This window comes from Eurosta solidaginis, chromosome 2, assembly GCF_040869045.1.
Source record: "Eurosta solidaginis isolate ZX-2024a chromosome 2, ASM4086904v1, whole genome shotgun sequence".
NCBI classification, from domain to species: Eukaryota; Metazoa; Arthropoda; class Insecta; order Diptera; family Tephritidae; genus Eurosta; species Eurosta solidaginis.
In genome coordinates this window covers 48782113-48803778 of record NC_090320.1, presented here as the reverse complement: position 1 = coordinate 48803778, position 21666 = coordinate 48782113, and the positions used below count along the sequence as shown (strand labels likewise).

Sequence of the window (21666 nt, the reverse complement as noted above, 5' to 3'; positions counted from 1 at the left end):
AATAACGCTTAATGTTTTTAAGTCTTAGCTAGGATCCAATAGATTCAGAAAATGTATGAAAATGTGATACTTTCCAAGCAAATTTCCAAAATGGGCTTAGGCAAGGAAAGAATTTGACCAACGGCGCTAGGCTCACAGTGAAATATGAAACACCAAATATAAGCAGTAAAATTCAAAGCTACACTGCGGAAGCAACAACAAGCAACCAAATCTAATTGAATAGCAGCAGTTGCAGGCCAGCAGTGAATAAATTGTTTGACATGCCGGCATCACCGCAATTCAAAATTAAAATATCAAAGCATGCTGTGATTATTTTCTACATTATTCTACCTAAATCGATTTGGCTGTTGTTGGGAGCCAGCCAGAGCTAAAGTGATATTGTTGGGAGCCATACGGAGCCAAAATAGAAAATAATATGACAACTTTTTAGTTGCCAAGGAGATTTTAAAAATCAAATCGAAGCCGTAATACTTTCAAACAGCACAAAATTTCGATATAGTAACAAAAAGTGTTGAACTATTATTCGGGTAACCCTCGAAACTACTTTACGAAAATATCTAACTAGTCTAAAGATTTATACAAATTTTTTTTGAAAAGATAAGGGGTATTGCCATCCTTCAGATGTATTACAAGGACACGTAAATTTAAGTGTGGCTCGGTTTTTCTTGTTTTGTTAAAGGCAGCGTTCCTAATCTAACCCAACCTTGTTGCTATGTAAACCTAAAACCATTTAAATATTTTGCCAACGGTTTGGTTTCAAAACTAACGAGCATGCACCATTCATTGCGCCAACTATATTTACAACTAAATATCAGCGAATCGAAAAAGCTCCTTAAACAAAATGAGCAACAGTCATAGCTATACGGTCATGGTCATCAATCGTCAGAAATCCCAGCAACCCACCCTGCCTTTCAACGGCAACATTATTTAGTTGACTTGTTTGCTTGTCATGATTGAATTGTTGATAAGTGGAAGCCCACAAAATTGTTGAGTGGTAGTAAATAAAATTACTTAAAAAAAAAAAAAAACAAAAAATTAATTCAGTTGTACAAAAGTAAGCCATCAACATGAAGCTTTCAGTAAAAACAAATTTAAAAACTATGCGATTTATTGCCGCATTTAAACGCAAAATGCACGCTTTACTTTTCAACCGATTTCTGCTAGTGACTGCTTACCACGTGTGCTGAGTGAGTTTTGCAATTGTGCAAGGCACGGGATAGCGGAAAAATAGTAAACTGACATTTTGGTGGTTGGGATCTTTAAAGTTTTCAAAGAAGCATAGAGGGAGATTTCCAAAAGCGCACACATCAAACAAAATCCTTTTTTTCAGGCATTTCTTAATGCACGCAACTTTGTGAACCGGCACACTTTTTACACCGCATGCCTTATGACACAACGTCATACGTCATTTGTGTACAATGGCAGAAGATTGCGATGTACCTGCTCTAAAGCATACGGAAACAATTAAGACAATTTGCTGTTCGATTTTTTAAGTGCACAGTAAAAATTTCACATTCAAATTACTTCAAGAATGGAGTGTTTTTATGGTTGTGTGATCAAAAAAAAAAAAAAAAAACTAGTGCTAGCTTACTCAATTCAAGACGATGCGGACAAACAGGACAAGACCTCCTTCTACGAAAAACCAGAAAACGCGTACGATGGCTGCCTACGCCATGGTATTAAAATCATGCTGCGCGACTTTAACGCCAGAGTGGGTAAAGAAGGGGTCTTTGGCCCTACAGTCGGAAAAATTGGCCTCCATGTTGTAACAGCTCCCAATGGGTTGAGGCTGATTGACTTCGCCCCGGATCCACATATGATCATCTGCAGTACCAGGTTCCAACATAAAAAGATACGTCAAGCTACTTGGCTGTCTCCTGATACGAGAATACGAGACCAACTCAATCACGTCGTAATCTACGGAACACATAGCTCTAGTCTCCTGAGTGTGCGCACTTTACGAGATCCATAAATTGACTCGGATTACTACCTTGTGGCAGCCAAGATACGTACACGTATCTGTGCAGCAAAAAAGTGTGCACAGTAACACAAGGAAAGTAGGGGCATACTCCTCTCTCATAACGTACCGCCGCTGCTGACAGCATAGGTTTCCAATGAACCCGCGACAACAACTGGCATGATGAGGAGTTTCACGCTACCTTGGAAAAGAACGATACTACCTGCGTACCGGCGCAGCTACGCGCGGTATATTGGAGCATTATAGTCATGCGAAGAAGGAAGAGAGACACCTATTTAGAAGACAAACGTGAGGCAGAACGACATAAGTGCGAGGAGCATCAGATGCCGACTGATAGGAATAATGCCCGAAAATTCTTCCAAGAAATCCGGCGGATGACGGAAGGTTTCAGGAACGGGGCAAATTCCCGCAGGAACGATAACAACATCCTGGTAACAGACATACAGAGTGTGCTTATATTATGGAGGGAACACTTCTCCTCATATCTAGCTAGCGAGGTAGAAGTCGAACCCGATACCACAATCGTTAATGATGGAAAACACGTACCCGACTATGACGAAGTAAAAATAGCAATATCCCGGCTAAACGGCCACAAGGCGGCGGGTAATGACGACCACCCGCCGATCTGATCAAAACGGAGGCGAAGAGTTGGTAAAAACTACGCAAAACATGATTGGATTAGCGCACGACTCGAGGTTTTAATTTAAGTTTGCTCTGCTCAATTCATAATAAGGGCGATCCCGTAAACCAGGCTAATTACCGCGGAATCAGCGTGCTTAATATGTCATATAAGGTTCCAGTATCTAACGCCCTGTGCGAAAAACTGAAGCCCGAAGTCAACGAACCGATTGGACCTTATCAGTGTGGCTTCAGACTGGTACATCTACTATACACCAGATCATCACTAAACGTCAGATTCTTGAGAAGGCTTCAAGAAGACTATCAATATGTTTTTAAAAGCATTCTTTGAAAACACGAAAAAGAGAAGCTTGTATAGTGATATGTCTGATATAAAGTTCGTGCAAACTAAATAAGGCTCTGCAACACCACCAGCTCCGTAAGTTATTCAAAACCATACGAGGATTCAAAAAAAGGACTCTCTTTCGTGCGATTTGTTTCAGCTAATGCTGGATAAAATAATTCTGGCAACAGAATGCGCCATTAGCTCTACATTCTCTAAGTAAACAAAGAGGCCAATTAAGATAAACGATGACAAGGCAAAGTACTTGCTGCAATCCAAGAAAGGATCGGCGCATTCGCTCCTTGGGAGCTTCGTCACTGTTGAAGCATATAAATTCGAGACTTTGAAGAATTTCGTCTATCAGGAAATCAGCTCAGCAACCAGAAAACAATGTCTGCTTAGAAATCAAACAGAAAATAACTCTTACCATCAAGTGCTACTTTGGACTGAGTGGGCAATTGAAAAGTAAATTCCTCTCTCTACGAAATCACGCTCTAAAAGTCACTCATCATACCTGTTCTGATGTATGGCTCGGAATCATATACGGTGTCGAGTGAAGACGACATGGCACATGAAGTGTTCGAAAAAAAAGTTCTTCGGAAGATGTATGGGCCAGTACGTGTTGCCGGAGTGATTATCGAAGGAGGTATAATGAAGAGCTGTATGAGCTTTAATATATAAATATAGCATAGCGAATAAAACCTCAAAGGGTTTACTGGCTAGGTCATGTTATGCAAATGATCGAAGTATGTCAATCGATACCAGGTTTCGCAAGCAGACGATCCGCAGGTAGTTGATACTGTGACGACAGCTGTGAGCATAGCTTTTATTGCAATTATTGGTTCCGAAGATTTCTTTGAAGCTGGCGTTGTAATTTTTTGTGATGTTTCCGTCGCTGTGACATTAAGATAGACGAAGCCCAGCAAATAGAAATATATTGAGCGAAGTAATGGTACCAAACATACAGCTGTTGTTGTTGTAGCGATAAAGACATTTTCGAAGGTTTTGGGGAGTGCTATCGATGTTGTTGGTCGCTTGCCTGACATAGATGCCTAGAGATATACGCCGCCGCCGAATGTCAAAAATATCGGCGCGACGTCCGGCGCGTTACTATATTTTCCACTCGTTTAAGACTGTTTAAGCCATTTATTGTTCATGTCGAAAATTGGTCGGATATGGTCGAATGTGGTATCAACGGATGCGCATCACTGCCAGTTATAAGAAACTAATTGAGAAATTTAACTCCTTGTAAAGTTATTAAAAATAACAGGCGCTTTCGATGTCAGCTTAACACGGACTTTGCATCACCCAATTCAGCAAGTTATTAAAACAAAACACTAAACGACAAGTTATATAATAAATGTATATGCTCATTTCGCATTTTTGAAAAAATTAATAATGAACAATTAATTCAAATAAAATGACCCAAGGCGAACATGTTTTAAAATTGTCCCCAAGAATAAGCGAAATCAGTGATGCAAAATCCTTTGGTAGGTTCTGGGGGAATAAATACTCTTTTGAAATTATTCTTACCTCATACTTAAGTTGAGGATATATGTACTTATGAGAAGGGTTTGAATAATCACTAAGTATTGCATTCAAAAATCTGTTGTTTATTTGCGAAACTATACGATAGCGTCTGAAATGTTAATTTTGATTTTCACACTTCATCCTTCAACACCCAAGTCTCCCGGTTTGACATTTCCTAAAGTTGGCGGCCCTATCCAAAACTAGTCCCTTGGAGTGAATCACATTGATTATAGCCTATCAACCAAGTTTAAATATCACCTACACGTTACGGCTCCTTTTACAAATGTGAATACGTAGGCACATATATCTACCAGGTGAGGCTTTGTCCTTCGCAAGAACACTCAAAGTGGTGAAGCAAAAGCTTTCCCAAGACAGTGGAACTAATGACTGTGTGTGATACTACCCTAACAGTCGGACTTGTCTGAAAACTGAAGCTACGCGGTCATCCATAATGAGCTCTTATATCGTTAGGCCGGAAAATACTAGTTAACAACTTTCAACTTAAAATCCATCGACTTTCATTCTAAATTTAATTTAACGAAGACTATTGAAATCAATTTTAAAAATTTTATCCAGAGTCCTTGTAAAGTTTTAATTATGTAGATGCGCCGAGGATTATACGATTTTCACCCATGTCGCAATGAACTCCACTTAGACTGCTTATGATTTCGAGGGCGGCATCCTTGGCCGAATAGTCACTCCCTAACGTTTCAAGGTATTTCTTTGGTGTAGCTCGGCAGCATAGCGCGACAAAAGCATCCATTGGAAAGTCTTCGGAGCTACGCCTAGAGCTTTTAGGAAAGTGTCGTCGACGAAGGTATGAGTTCGAAGTCGCAGTCCTATAGCTTCTGTACTGGCATATGGGTGAGGCTCAGGAGGCGCGACTGGTGGTATGGATTCCTACTGTTCGCACATCGGGAAATGTAGCTCTTAAAAACAGCCGAAAAACTGGAGGCTCCCTGTGCCACGGGAGTCATGAGTATTTATAGACCATTAATAGCAACTCTAAGTCGCTTTTATGCGTGACCGCCAAGGAGCGACAAATGATTTAAAGAAATTGTGTTCGCGACGATTATTAGGAGTTAACCCTAGGTGAAACTACGCTTTGCACGAGATATACAGGCAAATGTGTGACTATTTTATGTATCTCTATTTCTTTTCAGCAGACGCAGCAGTACCAATTCCAAAGACCGGGGTTAGGTTCGAAGCCTCTCTAGAGCAAGCGAACGAGGGACAATCCCTTCGCAAGGAGCTACTCCTGAAAACGTTTGAACGGTCTGCGAGATTTTGATGCAAAACCCCCGGATCTTTCCGAAATGGCAAACACGTTGATTTCCTTAAATACATATAAACAAAACCTTTCCTAAATATTCAGCCCAATTCTAAACGAAAATTCCGTGCGAGTTTTTTCCCTTCTCCCATTCCTCGTATTCTAAATAAAAATTCCTTGTGAGTTTTTTCATTTCTCCCTTTCCTCCTATTCTGAACAATATTCGAAAAAGCGGAAACCAGTTATGGGAGAAAAGTAGGTATTATGAATGTGAGGGAGAGGGAGATTTCTCTGCCATTTCATAGGAGTTTTTTCACTAGTTAAATTAAAGGGAATGCATCAAAATAGTTAAAGGAAATTGGTTATTTTAAGAAAGAACACTTATTTGTACAAATTTGTGCTAAAATATATATTTACATTCTACCACAATATTCTCACTGTTAATACAAACAACAGCAACAACCACAATATTCTTTATTTTAAGTCGAAAAGTATATCATAAGCAACGGAAGAGCTCTTCGCATATTTGATGCAGCCATCCAGAAATTGTGCAAGGTTTTTTTAAGAAGGCTTAAATAGATTTTGGCATATGGCGAAAGGCGAACTCAACTCGACTTGGCCGCCAGAAAATTGCTTTGCAGAATGAATGCAGGCAACTCCGGCGGATTTGTGTTATCCCGCCGGTCTTCTTCTTATGCTCCTCTGTTGATGTTGCTGTGGCACCAGTTCATTACTCATTTCAGTGAATACCACATGAAATGCAATAATGTGCATTGTTTATACCTTATTTCTTAATTTCAAACAAATTGGCAACAATAATTAAATTTTAAAATTTTTTTAAACAAAATAAGAAATGCGCAACGAAATTTCAATTGACAAAACAGCTGACTTCGAAAATTCGAAATTCCTATTCCCCAATTATTCTTCTCCCTAGGAGAAAAGAATTGGAGGAATTTTTCCGCGGGAATAAAAAAATCCGCGAGAACAAAATTCCGCGAGAATATTTAGAATTGGTCTGATTATTTTTTTAAATAGAATAATCAAGCTTTTAAAGTAAGAACACCGGCGTACGCCTACGCCGCCGCCGCCGATAAAGTGATCGGCGTAAACCTCTAATGCAGCCCCACCCCCAGTTCTATTTTAAACTTGGATCGCCAGAGCCTCGGCTGCTAAAGAAGTAGGATCCGCCAGGGGTAGTTATTATTTCAAAGCTCTAAGCCATTTCTTTAAACAGTTTTCTTAAATATATGCAACAAATCAAAGTTGCTATGTACTAAGTTCTTTTGAAGTGAGCCTTTTGTGAGGACATTATAATGACTATTAATAAAATGCTTGCTTTTTAGTACATTCACTTATATTCCCTCTATTTCAGCAGTGATTTCGCAAATTGCAGATTTTAAAAACCATTGCGAAACCTTTGATGAAATTTTCCTTAAGCGAGGACTTACACCTTTTAAAAACTGGCTGGTAATTTACTTTGATCACTTCCAAACTTTTTTCAAATACTTGCCTACTTAACAAAAAAAGGTCTTTCCGATATTCCATTGACTTACCTCAACAGTTCGAATGTAATGCATAAATGCTTACGAAAATATGTATAATCCAGCATATGTATAACATTATGAGATCCATCCGCATCCTTTTCACGCAACTCATCCAAAATATTCAATTCTACCACAGCCTGATTGAGGAAACGCCTTTTATTGCGTATAATTTTAATGGCTACATATGTATTGGTCTTGTGATCCATGGCGCGTATAACTTGCCCAAAACTACCTTTTCCGATCACTTCGAGTATCTCATAGCGGAAGGCAATGTGATCATGTTCGATCTACGGAAAAATAATGAAAAGTGACTTGAAATTTTTGAAAGCAAATTAAAAAAAAAAATAGAAAATATTGCACAGAAAAATTTTAGAACCAGAAAAATAATAAAACTTCATTTTTATTGCAAAAACAACATACAAACTTTGGAAGTGCAACTATTTTCTTTAAAAATATTGTTTTATTTAATAGAAAACTCCCGTTACGGCTTGAGGTATTGGCTTTTAAACCGCACTTGGTTTGCGCAATTATTGCCATACACAATTTTTTCACAAATTTTATAGTCTACTTTTAGGCACGTTAGTCACAAAATAACTAAATACTGAGCATGACAGCAAACCACGAATGTTCAAAACACAAGTATATTAAAATTGTAAAACAAAATATTTAAGGCCCGGTTTTCAATACAAGTTCAACTCAGTTTGTAGTTAAACTACGCTTAAACTTATTCTGCAGTTTTTCAGTCTACTTTAACTGAAGTTTAAGCTTAGCTTAAGCGGCCGATCTGGCAGGGTTAAACTCTAGTTATATGATTTTTAATAATCGGGGATTGCCCATATTGCTTTTTTTTTTATGCATAAAGAAGGCAATTGGGAAAGACTTCACAACAGGCATGACGTAGCTGAATGCGTTTACAACCATTTCAACTATCGTAGGGGTGCGAGTTCGACTCCCACTCCCGGGAGAAAAGGCTTTGAAGAGATTTACAAGGTATAATCGAAACAGCTGTCGCCTTGTCCGTCCTGATGTCACGTTGTTTAAATTTTTCCCAAATTATTAAATAAATTATAAACTCTAGTTAACCTATCAGTTATTTGCATTCGTTCGAAATAGCGTCGAATATACCCTACAAGCATTTAGGCTTGAGTACATTAGAACTCATGTTGATAACTAGGCATACTTCTAAAGTCTCAAAAGTTGTTTCGAAACAGTGACTGAACTCGAGAATCATAGAGTACTCACAAAAGAGGGAATTTTGTATAAAGCAAAAAATGATATTACTTAAGTTAAAAAAATTTAATTCCCCAATTTGTGGTTCTCTAACTGGACTCAAATGTAAGATTCCATACTACAGTATTTTCACGAAAATAAAATATGTGTAATTCATTTTTAATTAATTACGCTTCATGACTGCTAACAACCAAGTGTTTATTTCTCACAATAAACAGCTGTTGGTTTTGGTGGTACCATCTTGGAGATTTTTTTTCATCTCCACCTCAACTCGATATACAGTGTAGGATATCAACTGGAGAAATGTGTTGAATATTCATTTGAGAGAACTGTACATTTCTCAAAATCTCTCGTAAGTTGGATAATAATTAATAAAATAATATTAATGACGTTGGAGATCAACTCGAAAACTCTTAATTTTACAAAATTTCTCAAAGGTTTTTAGTGATTGGAGAATGAAGTTGTATATCACCTCGAGAACTATCTGGTTGAAAAATAATTAAATAATGATGTTGGATATCACCTCCGAAACTAGATACATATATATTTCGCTGGAGAATTTTTTTCCATGTTTGTTGGGTAAACAAAATCCAGCTGTTGCCGTATCTACAACATCTACATAATAAAAAAACCAATGTTGCCGCACAAAGAAGCCAACCCCAAAGGCGTCCTTAAACTGTGATTGAAAAACTGCTCAGTAGTTTAACTGGAGCTTAAATTTGACTAGAGTTTAAGCAAACTTAGTTTAAGCATAGCTTAACCAAGTACTGAAAAACCGGGCCTAAGTAAAATGAAATCATATCGACTTCGCCTTCAGCTGCATAACTCCAAAACTAATATAAGAAAACACGCCCAAAAGTATGCTTCACATATTGCTTTTGCACACAGAGATGAAGAACATAGAGCGTAAAAACAAATATCCATATCAAGCCAAGCAAATATCGGGATAGGTCGGTACTTTTTCTTTAAATTATTTTTATACTCAGCGTGCTTTGCACACAGAGTATATTAACTTTGATTGGATAACGGTTCGTTGTACAGCTATAAAGGAATCGAGATAGATATAGACTTCCATATATCAAAATCATCAATGTCGAAAAAAAAATTAGATTGAACCATGTCTGTCCGTCCGTTTGCCGTTAACACGATAATTTGAGTAAATATCGAGATATTTTCACCAAATTTGGTACACGAGCTTATCTGGACCCGGAATAGATTGGTATTAAAAATGAGCGAAATCGGATGATAACCACGCCCACTTTTTATATATATAACATTTTGAAAACACAAAAAACCTGATTATTTAGTAAATAATACACCTAGAATGTTGAAAGTTGACGTGTGCACTGATATTGGACTCTTGATACAAATTTGAAAAAAAATTTTAAATAGAGCGTGGCACCGCCCACTTGTGATAAAATCAATTTTACATATATTATTAATCATAAATCAAAAATCGTTAAACGTATCGTAACAAAATTCGGCAGAGAGGTTGCCTTTGCTATAAGGAATGCTTTGAAGAAAATAAATCGGTTAAGGACCACGCCCACATTTATATAAAAGATTTTTAAAAGGGTTGTGGACGAATAAAATAAGCTATATCTTTTAATTTCCCAAGCGAATTTATAACAATAAATAGGAAAAACTTCGAATTTCAAAAAATGGGCGTGGCACCGCCCCTTTTATGACTAAGCAATTTTCTATGTTTCGGGAGCCATAACTCGAAGAAAAATTAACGCATGGTAATAAAATTTGGTACACAAATTTTCCCTCTAGTAGAAAATATTTCTAGTAACAATGGACGGGATAGGTTAAAGATCACGGCAACTGAGATGTAAAACAAGTCTAAAGGGGTCGTAGACTAGAATAATAAGCTATAACTAGGCAAAAACTAGTTTTGAATCAATGATATTTCACTAACAAAGTTTTATTGTAAGACGAAATGGGGTGACGTTTTGTTTTAAACGGGCGGTGCCACGTGTTATGTAGAAAAGTAATTTATCTGACATGAAATGTGCAATTGAAGGTCACGCTGAGTATATAATGTTCGGTTACACCCGAACTTAGACATCTTTACTTCTTTACTATTTTATACTTACAATTTTATAATTTCCATTTTCATCATCGAAACCCGAATTGGGAGCTCCTTTTGCTGCTTTATTATAATTTTTAGTAGCATTTTGTCCAAAATACCATATCTCCTTATAAACATTCAGTTCCAAGAACTCCGCATCAGTCAAATATTTGTTATATTTTCTGGCAAGCGCTAAAAATAAAAATATAATAATCAATAAATTAATTTGAATGCAGCGAAGTATATGTAATCAAAATGTAAAAAATTTAAAATACATCATCGATTAAGGATCCATTTTATTTAAGAAACTGAATAAGAATGAAAAATCAACATATAGACACAAAATTCTGCCTGAGCACAAGTTCCGGAGCACAAAGAACTGAGAAAGGATTCCTAACAGACACCTCTATTAGATGGTTAGGTGGACAGCTCACATGACCGAACAGTTTTTCATGCACCAAGTTATAGGTACAATTTTTAGAACGTAATGCCTCCGTTAGGCGGACACTCTCTTAGCTCTGTGAAGTTGGTACCTACTTGGACGAATAATGAAAAAAACCATATCTAATTCGTTTGTCCACGTTTGTCTAGGAAAAATTTTCGTTTGTCCACCTTTTGTTAAAAAGTTATAACAAAAATATGTTTTTTCGAAAAAACCCAAAAAAATTTTTTGTTCGCTTTATTGTGCTAAATCGTATGTCCGTCGTTTGCCCATCGTTTGTCCACGTTTGTCCAGGAAAAATTTTCGTTTGTCCACCTCGTGTTAAAAAGTTATAACAAAAATATTTTTTTCTCGAAAAACCCCAAACTTTTTTTTGCTTTTTGTGTCCGTCGTTTGCTCATCGTTTGTCAATATATTTGTCTACGAAAGATTTCCTATTGGCCACCTTTTGTTAAAAAGTTATAACAAAATCATTTTTTCCGAAAAAAAATCTAAACAATTGCTGCCCATGAAATTATGTGTAAATTTAAATGCGGCATTTAGTCTTTTTTTATGTCGAAATATATGACAAACATTTGCTAACATAACGTATTATAAAATTCGGCTCGCTCTTCTAAAGCGGCAATTACCCACCGACGTGTGCCGTACGTACGGACGTTTGTCGTACAAAACACGTTTGACCGAACCCTCTAGCCCGTAGGAATCAATGTGTGCGTCTGTGTACATGTACATAACATATTTGTGTGTGTATTGTTTACAGATAAACACTGTTGCCATTGACCATTTTGCATGAATGCTTATGGAAACATCAACTTTTTGCAACTAAATTTTTGATGTTGTAAAAGGCTGGAATTAATATTAAATAAATATAAATAGATTACATATTTATAATCTGCAATTTTACATAATTATTTCGAATTATTTTCACAATTTTTTAAACTTTAATTAGGTGTTTTTGCATAAAACTGCAAATAGTCAAAAATTAGCACACAAAAGTTTACTAGGCAACTCTGTCTAGTGAGAGAGCGATCAGCTGACACGTTCTTACGGAAAAAATCAAAATTGTTTTGATTTCTACGTTCCGGGCTACGTACGTACATGCGTTGCACGTCGGTGAGTTTTCGTTTAGACGGCCCATACATGACACAAAAGCCATGCGCAAATATAAAACGACGGAATTTGTGCAAATGAAAATTTTGACATACACGGCTCAAAAACACTGCGCAATATTCATTTTTAATGTAGCGCAACAAATGAAACATGTGTTTTAATTGTATAAAAAAGGCACTAATTGTATAAAAAAACACTATTTATTTTCCACAGTGCTGGTAATTCACAGTATAAGTGGAAAAACTCGCACCAGAAGCGTTTATTTTCCATAGTATTTATAATTTTTATATTTTAGTTGCAAGACCAGCTCAACTGATTGCAGCACTGCGCAATATTCATTTTCAACTAGCGCAACAAATGAAACGTTTTCTAATTGTATAAAAAATTATTATGTATTATTGAATTTGTGTGAATTCCTGTTGCAAGCTAAGATGGTCCTTATGCCTTCGATATTAACATTTTTAAGCAACAATTACTGATGTTATATTATCAGAAACAACGGGTAAACTGTGTAACATTCACCGCACACGAAGAAAAAAGCATGTGCAATATTTGCAGACATGCGTAAATATCAAAATCGTTTTGATTTTAGCGCAGTTCTCTGCGCAAATAGCGCAACCAGTGCACACACCGGGAAAATCCTTGTGCAAATTGGTAATAGGCACAAGGACACTTGAGCCGTGTAATTGGCGTATTACATTGCACACTCATAAGACAGGTCGTATCAGCTGACACATTTTTGGTACGTACCTTCGTGAGTAACTGCCGCATAACTCTCGAAGATCATTTTTCCGGGAAACTTCAAATTGCGTCGTGCTGGTTTTTTGTACTAACTCTGCTTGTGTTAAAACAAGTAAGGAAGGCTAAGTTCGGACGAACCCGAACATTATATACCAGCTGTGATCTACATATTATACAGGATTAATTAATTTGCCACTTATGGCGTTAAAGTATTATGGAAAAAATTAAAAATCCGTACGATTTTTGTTTGTCTAAGAACAAGTTTTGCTTATTAACCTTTTGGTTACAATCTGCAAACTAATAATAATAAAAAATATAAAAAATGTGGCTTATATAAGGCAGTTTTCCATCCTTAGTCTACTATTGTCCCCCTTTTTGATTTATTATTATACATACATACTACTTTTGTATTTTAATTTTTTTATCATTTCAAAGAAATATTAAAAAAAAAAATTGGCGCCTTTATATGCGAGTAATTAAAAGAACCAAATATCAGTCGTTTGTCCATGTTTGTCCAGGAAAAAATTTCGTTTGTCCACCTTTTGTTAAAAAGTTATGACAAAAATATTTTTTTTTCGAAAAAACCCAAAAAAATTTTTTGTTTCGCTTTATTGTGCTAAATCGTATGTCCGTCGTTTGCCCATCGTTTGTCCATGTTTGTCCAGGAAAATTTTTCGTTTGTCCACCTTTTTTTAAAAAGTTATTTCAAAAAAATAAAAATCGTGTGTGAAGTTGGCACCTCCATTTACGAGTAATTAAAAAAACCAAATGCCATTCGTTTGTCCATGTTTGTCCAGGAAAAATTTTCGTTTGTCCACCTTTTGTTAAAAAGTTATTTCAAAAAAAACAAAAATCGTGTGTGAAGCTGGCACCTCCATTTACGAGTAATTAAAAAAACCAAATGCCATTCGTTTGTCCACATTTGTCCAGGAAAAATTTCCGTTTGTCCACCTTTTGTTAAAAAGTTATAACAAAAATATAATTGTTTGTTTCGCTTTATTGTGCTAAATCGTATGTCCGTCGTTTGCCCATCGTTTGTCCACGTTTGTCCAGGAAAAATTTTCGTTTGTCCACCTTTTGTTAAAAAGTTATAACAAAAATTATGTTTCCTTGATTGTTTAATATAGAGCAAGTTCTCAAATCGATGTACATGGAACAAAGTTCCACCATCCCTTGTCAAATTTGATTTGAAGACAAACCAATTTCGACTTAGTGTCATTTTTATTTTGTCAAAGCATTTCCGCTTTGCTAAAGCTTTGCCTCGTGCAACCCGTAAATAAGGTAAATTTTTATTGTTTTATAATTATTTAAGCATTTAAACATTAATTGTCTCACGTGTATTTTTTCAGAACTTTAAATGGGTTGTGATTTAAAAATTATTATCGCATGCGTTGAGTAAAAACTATGAAGATTATTGTTTACAAAAATTCACGTCTTTATACTTTCTATTTCGATTTCGAAGGCCTGGACTCTGAATTTGAGGAATTTGGATCCGTTTCATTACGTATAAGTTGGTTTTCTGTATGCTAAGGAATTAGTTAGAATGTCCTTATAAAGCTAAAATTGTGGCTTTTTTTATGTAAGGTGCAAAATCCTTGGTTAAGAACTTTTTTCTAAGATCATTTACATTTTTACAATAAGTCGCGCGTACACTTTTATGTTTTCGAAAGGTGAGGGTTTTTAGTTTTAATCAAGTTAATTTTTAATTTTCTTTTGAAAAATATTGTTTTTTTTTCTTATCCCAACAAATTGGCTTTGAATTTTTAAACATGCCTCGATCACCATATATCGATCCAAATTTATTGCTTGATGCATTGAAACTACATAAAATTTTCGATGAGAATAATTGCTTGAAGTCTCGTTCAGATATTGTATGGGAAAGTGTTTGTTCCTGCTTTGAGAAACCACTGCCACCTGAAACACTTAACGCGTATGTAAGATGCAATCGTTGGTATTTACTAATTGAACTGAAGAAGTTTTTTAATATTCCAAATATTGAAGATTTTAACGAAATAACTACCCTTATATCAAAGTTCTTAAAAACGAGCATTCTAAATACCCTCCCCTTTCCATTAACCTAGTCCTTTCGAAAGACGACTGGGAAAAGATATCTCCAGTACCTAGGATCTACGACGTTGTGACGAAGGGTGAACAGTTGTACAGGGTTTTGAAAAATGGCTGGGCAGATTTGGTGGCAAAAGTATTTTTCTTCAAAACAAAAATTCCTTGCGCCTATATTTTCAAATACGGGACAGTCTGCGACTCACCAGAAGCTGAAGTTTATCTCAAGATACGCGGAAGCTGCATAGAATGCGCAGCGACTTTTGAAGGTCATTCCATCGCGAAGCCAGCTTCTGGCGATGGTATTACTATTTCGATTCAAACATTTGACACTCGAGGAGTACCACACAGTGCAAAGCGCCCAGTCCGAGGTGTTGAGCGTCAAATTGTAGGTCAGGAGTTGATAGTTAAAAAGTCTATACAGTGGCGTAATGAAGTATTAAATGAAATTTCCTTTGGTGATCCTGAACCACCGTTTTTGCCTCACAGCCCTGCTACGCGTAAAATTAAAGAAGCAGCGCTCAATCGCCAATTAGCTATCGACCCCAAGCTCAATGCGATAAATTCGTTGTGTAGAATGAAAAGTGAAGGAAATAATTCAGGTTACATAAGGGAAATTGGTCTAGAGAAGATGTACTGCATGTATTGGTCTACGATGCAAATTTTTTTGTATAAATATCTGATAAAAAAATTTCGTAAAATCGAAATTGATGCCACGGGTGGTGTCGTCAAGTCCTACATTTCCAAGGGCGGCGTGAAAAGATACACTTTACTCTACCAAATCGTTATTCCAACAGATAATGGAGTATTTCCATTGTTTTCGATGGTGTCGCAGAAACACGACGCAAATTTTATTTGCTATTGGCTCCGGGAAATTTTAAGAGATGGCGCTTGTTGCCCTCCGGAAATTGTATGCTACTATGCAATGGCATTTTTGAACGCTGCCTGCTTTTTGATTGCTATCGTTCTTTGTCTAACGGCGAGTCACACAATTCGATGAGTTATATCAGAATTGATATTGCACATCTAATAAAAATTTTGTGCAGAAAAAAAGTATTTGACGGGAGACATTTCAAAATAAAAGATTTTTATGTACGGTGTCTGGGGATTATGTCCGCCTGCGAAAATATAACTGACTTTGAAAATCTTTTTCTAAATATACTTATCGTTGCTGAAAGTGAATACGAGGGCTCAAATTCCGCGTGCTTCCAGAGTAGAATTTTTTTGTTCGAGAGAATAAAAACCTTTACATATGCCGATAAAAACCTAAGTGAAGCTAAAAACGAAGATGAGCCCACATACGAACACTTAAATATTGAAAATTACGCAGTTGCCCTTTTCATTGGAAACATTCAAAATAAAGCCCAAAAACAATTGATTTAACGGTGGAAACAGAATCTCTTAATGCTTTCCACTGTCCAGGAGTCGTACAAGAATTCATGAAATTGGGCAGACATTTTCTTTCGTGGTCAAATGTCATGATTCAGTATTTTCCGTACGCGTCAGATATAGCTACATCGGCTCACTGCGAAGCGTACTTCAATATATTAAAAAATAATGATTTAGGCACAGGCTATCAGCCCTTACGAGTGGATAAATTCATAGCGAAACATATAAATTCGATAGAATGTCTCTCAAAATTAAATCGCGCTCAAGAGTTGCAGTCAAAACGTATCATTCGTAAGAAAATATCAAAATCAATTGGCAAGGCTCGTTATTCGTGGACTGATGTTGAAAATTCTTTGAAACAAAAAAATAAACGCAACTACGATCATTTACAGTCCCAAGAAAATTGGTTTGGGCTAAACCTCGACGCCGTTAACTTTAATGAGAACGAAGAAGAGAAAAATTAAGTTTTGGCCAAAAACAATTTTTCGGATAAATCGCTGCATTCTGATGATACCCAAAAATACAAAGCCATTTGTGAAATTTCTCCAATTCCCAAAAGCGTTGCAAGCGAATCAAGTGCAATGAAAAATAAACAAAGCCCAGGCATAATTTTGTCTTCAACTATAGAAAATATTGAGGAAAACACAAGAGGTAAATATCTGAAAGAATTTCCAGCAATAAATTTTTGCTACGAAAAGCCCTTGAGAAAGCGCAAATGCCAAGTTTTACAAAACGGAAACAAATGTAATCTGGTGCCAATAGATGGTCAAAGGGTATACGTGCAAAATACTTGCGCGTTTGACGCTGTTATGGAGATAGTCACCCATTGCTACTGCAATTATGCAACCTTCAAAAATTTCATAGAGAAATTCAGAAATGGTAATTTTCTCCTTTGTCATAAAATATGCGAATCAAGGAATAAGCTCTACTATATACAGCTTGAGGGCTATACTTTTGTCGTTGATATTTAAAATTGATAACGGATATCTAGATTGCTATGGAAGTGCCTACCTAATATTAAAAGAACTGTTTTCTGATGTGAAAAATTTCGAAATTACGAAAAAAGGTGAAAAGTGTGGGGATGTGAGGAAAAATTTAAACATGCTGGCCATGGATGGGAGTGATCAAGGATTCAGTTTTGGAACACATTTAAAAAAAATTGTTAGTCACAATTTAGAGAAAAGAATAGAAAAATGCAGAAAATGTTCAACCCAAAAAGTGACTGCAGTAAAAGAGGGTCTGTTCCTTTTTATTGATACGCACATTTTTTTAACCGTAAATGAGTCTAAATACAACAACCAGATTCTCCTTTCAGAAATTCCTCAAAGAATCGAGATTCAAAATAACGAATATATTTTAGGAGGTACTGTTTGCCACCAACCTGGACATTATATAGCTTATTGCAGGAGTTTGACAGGAATGTGGGTTGAAAAAAACGATATAGATAGGTTGCCAAAGCCAATTGGGGGTAAAGCAATAAACGCAGAAATTTTGTTATATGTGAAAACTTAAAGATTTAGAAAAAGGTTCAAACCGACAAAAGACATTTATGGATATCCATATCACAACGTATCATTTCAGCCGTAAGTCATTTTGGCAAAGTATATTTCCATTGATCTCTATTGGAAGTTGTATTGTGGTGCTACCTCCATTAAACAAAATTTTACAGTTCAACGAAAATACAATTTTTTTAAACTACACTGAAAGTTTTAAATTGTACATAAAATTTACGGTGTTAGCATAAGCCAATAACGTTTGCACGATCACGTAACGAAAAACAATTTCACTCAAACGATAAATATAAATCTGCCAAAAAATCGTAAAAATTATAATAAGTTATAGATCTTATGAGTACAGGTAGCCACCATTTCATAATCCGATTAACCAATTCAGTGCTATTGCGATTTAAAAAATTTATTTGAATCACGGATCATACAACACGATACTGGCCTAGCTTTACATTGTATATCATGTTTCTTTTTTTTGATTTTAGCACTTTTTTTCAACTTCATAGGGATCTTTACCATAAAACACGAAGGCTTGGTTGCATTTAGGAAATGTTTCGTTTTGATGTGGACCTCAAAATGTATGTTATATGGAATAATTTTTCATATTTCCAAACTTCATTTACATTGGTTTTACCATGTATTGACACATATTGTTATAGAAAAATATCGCCATAAATTTAGCTGAAGTATTTATTAGTGAAAATTGTCAATAAATCAATTAAAACTCTGAACAGTTGATGTGTATTTAAATATTATTTTCATAACGAAAGTACGAAAAAAATAAAATTTGTTTGCGTTTTCTCAAAAAATAAAATAAATTTTGAGTTACATACATCACATGGACAATAATTAACAACAAATTAGTTATAAATAATGATAATAATTTTTCTGTAAATTTAAAACATGAATGTAAAAAACTTTGAATTCTGAATAATTTAAAAAAAACCAATGGCCTTTGTATAGAAACCCTTAAATAGTTCAGCTTATTTGTAACAATTGCAGCTGTCATGTATTTGAAAATTTTAAAATATCGCGTCATATTTCGCTTTGCATATTTTAAGCTATTCTTACTCTAAAAAAAATTAAAATATAAAGGTATTATATTTATGACTTCATTTTAAAATAAAAATAATTTTTGTTATTTTTGATGACATACTTTTAATTAGTATGAGTTAGAGGTTTACGCTGATTACTTTTTTGGCGGCGGCGTAGGATCCTGCAGCGAAGTTTGCGATTTTGAGTTGAAAGATGTTAATGGTTATATGCTCAGACCAAACTGTTTTCCCGGCCTTATACTTTAAGAGTCGTTTTGTGTCTCAATTTCCACCACGCACGTGCTGTCAGTGAAAATGGCGTACGTCGTGACGGATTGTATCTGGTGAGCTCTCAATACGATTTAGCAGAAGAAAGCGAAATAAAAAATTGTTTGGGTTTTTTCGAAAAAAAAAAAAATATTTTTGTTATAACTTTTTAACAAAAGGTGGACAAACGAAAATTTAAACGTGGACGAACGATGGACAAACCAATGCCATTTGGTTTTTTTATTGACTCGTAAATGGAGGTGCCAACTTCACACACGATTTTTGTTTTTTTGAAATAACTTTTTAAAAAAAGGTGGACAAACGAAAATTTCTCCTGGACAAACGATGGGCAAACGACGGACATACGATTTAGCACAATAAAGCGAAAAACAAATTTTTTTGGGGTTTTTCGAAAAAAAAATATTTTTGTTATAACTTTTTAACAAAAGGTGGACAAACGAAAATTTTTCCTGGACAAACGTGAACAAACGATGGAAAAACGAATGGCATTTGGTTTCTTTAATTACTCGTAAATGGAGGTGCCAACTTCACACACGATTTTTGTTTTTTTTGAAATAACTTTTTAACAAAAGGTGGACAAATGAAAATTTTTCCTGGACAATCGTGGACAAACGATGGAAAAACGAATGGCATTTGGTTTTTTTAATTACTCGTAAATGGAGGTGCCAACTTCACACACGATTTTTGTTTTTTTGAAATAACTTTTTAACAAAAGGTGGACAAACGAAAATTTCTCCTGGACAAACATGGACAAACGATGGGCAAACGAATGGCATTTAATTTTTTTAATTACTCGTAAATGGAGGTGCCAACTTCACACACGATTTTTGTTTTTTTGAAATAACTTTTTAACAAAAGGTGGACAAACGAAAATTTTTCCTGGACAATCGTGGACAAACGATGGAAAAACGAATGGCATTTGGTTTTTTTAATTACTCGTAAATGGAGGTGCCAACTTCACACACGATTTTTGTTTTTTTGAAATAACTTTTTAACAAAAGGTGGACAAACGAAAAATTTTCCTGGACAAACGTGGACAAACGACGGACAAACGAATGGCATTTGGTTTCTTTAATTACTCGTAAATGGAGGTGCCAACTTCACACACGAATTTTGTTTTTTTGAAATAACCTTTTAACAAAAGATGGACAAACGAAAATTTTTCCTGGACAATCGTGGACAAACGATGGAAAAACGAATGGCATTTGGTTTTTTTAATTACTCGTAAATGGAGGTGCCAACTTCACACACGATTTTTGTTTTTTTGAAATAACTTTTTAAAAAAAGGTGGACAAATGAAAATTTCTCCTGGACAAACATGGACAAACGATGGGCGAACGACGTACATACGATTTAGCACAATAAAGCGAAACAAAAAATTTTTTGGGTGTTTTCGAAAAAAAATGTTTTTGTTATAACTTTTTAACAAAAGGTGGACAAACGAAAATTTTTCCTGGGCAAACGTGGACAAACGATGGACAAACGAATGGCATTTGATTTTTTTAATTACTCGTAAATGGAGGTGCCAACTTCACACACGATTTTTGTTTTGTTGAAATAACTTTTTAACAAAAGGTGGACAAACGAAAATTTTTCCTGGACAAACATGGAAAAACGTTGGACAAACGAATGGCATTTGATTTTTTTAATTACTCGTAAATGGAGGTGCCAACTTCACACACGATTTTTGTTTTTTTGAAATAACTTTTTAACAAAAGGTGGACAAACGAAAATTTTTCCTGGACAAACGTGGACAAACGAATGGCATTTGATTTTTTTAATTACTCGTAAATGGAGGTGCCAACTACACACACGATTTTTGTTTTTATACCTTTCATGTAAATGAAATGGTATATTAATTTCGTCACGAAACCGAAAATTGTAAGTCCTTAAAGGAAAATAGATAGACCCACCATTAAGTATACCGAAATAATCAGGTTGAAGAGCTGAGTTGATTTAGCCATGTCCGTCTGTCCGTCTGTCCGTCTGTCTGTTTGTATGCAAACTAGTCCCTCAATTTTTGAGATATCTTGATAAAATTTGGTGAGCAGGTGTATTTGGGTGTCCGATTAGACATTTGTCGGAACCGACCGGATCGGACCACTATAGCATATATCCTCCATACAACCGATTTTTCAGAAAAAGAGGATTTTTGTAATATCTTACCCAATTTAACAGATTGAAGCTTCAAACTTCACCATATACTTTCGTATATTGCACATATTGTTGCCTGAAAAAATTTATGAGATCGGTCGTATATATAGTATATATCCCCCACAACCGATTGTTCAGATAAGGAACTTTTCGTAATTACTGCCCTATTTTAAGAGCTAGAGGCTTCAAATTTCAGCGAATGCTTACGTGTATAGCATATATTGATGTCTGAAAAAATCATTGAGATCGGTGGTATACATAGTATATATCTCATACAACCGATTGTTCAGATAAGAAACTTTGCGCAATTTCTGCCCCGTTTTAACATTTAGAAGCTTCAAATTTCACAAAA

The 21666-nt window shown here is 35.5% G+C and overlaps 1 protein-coding gene across 9 annotated transcripts in view; it reads right to left on the bottom strand.

Annotated features, from left to right (window-relative positions):
• The window catches only part of Dyrk2 (Dual-specificity tyrosine phosphorylation-regulated kinase 2), a 296262-nt gene that overhangs the window by 62678 nt on the left and 211918 nt on the right, over positions 1 to 21666 (bottom strand). For all 9 annotated transcript variants that reach the window (XM_067765263.1, XM_067765262.1, XM_067765261.1 and 6 more), the window contains 2 exons: positions 10613 to 10779; positions 7293 to 7570 (listed from right to left, as the gene is read on the bottom strand). In XM_067765263.1, coding sequence (XP_067621364.1) covers positions 7293 to 7570; positions 10613 to 10779 — 445 coding nt within the window. The remainder of the gene's footprint in view (positions 1 to 7292; positions 7571 to 10612; positions 10780 to 21666) is intronic.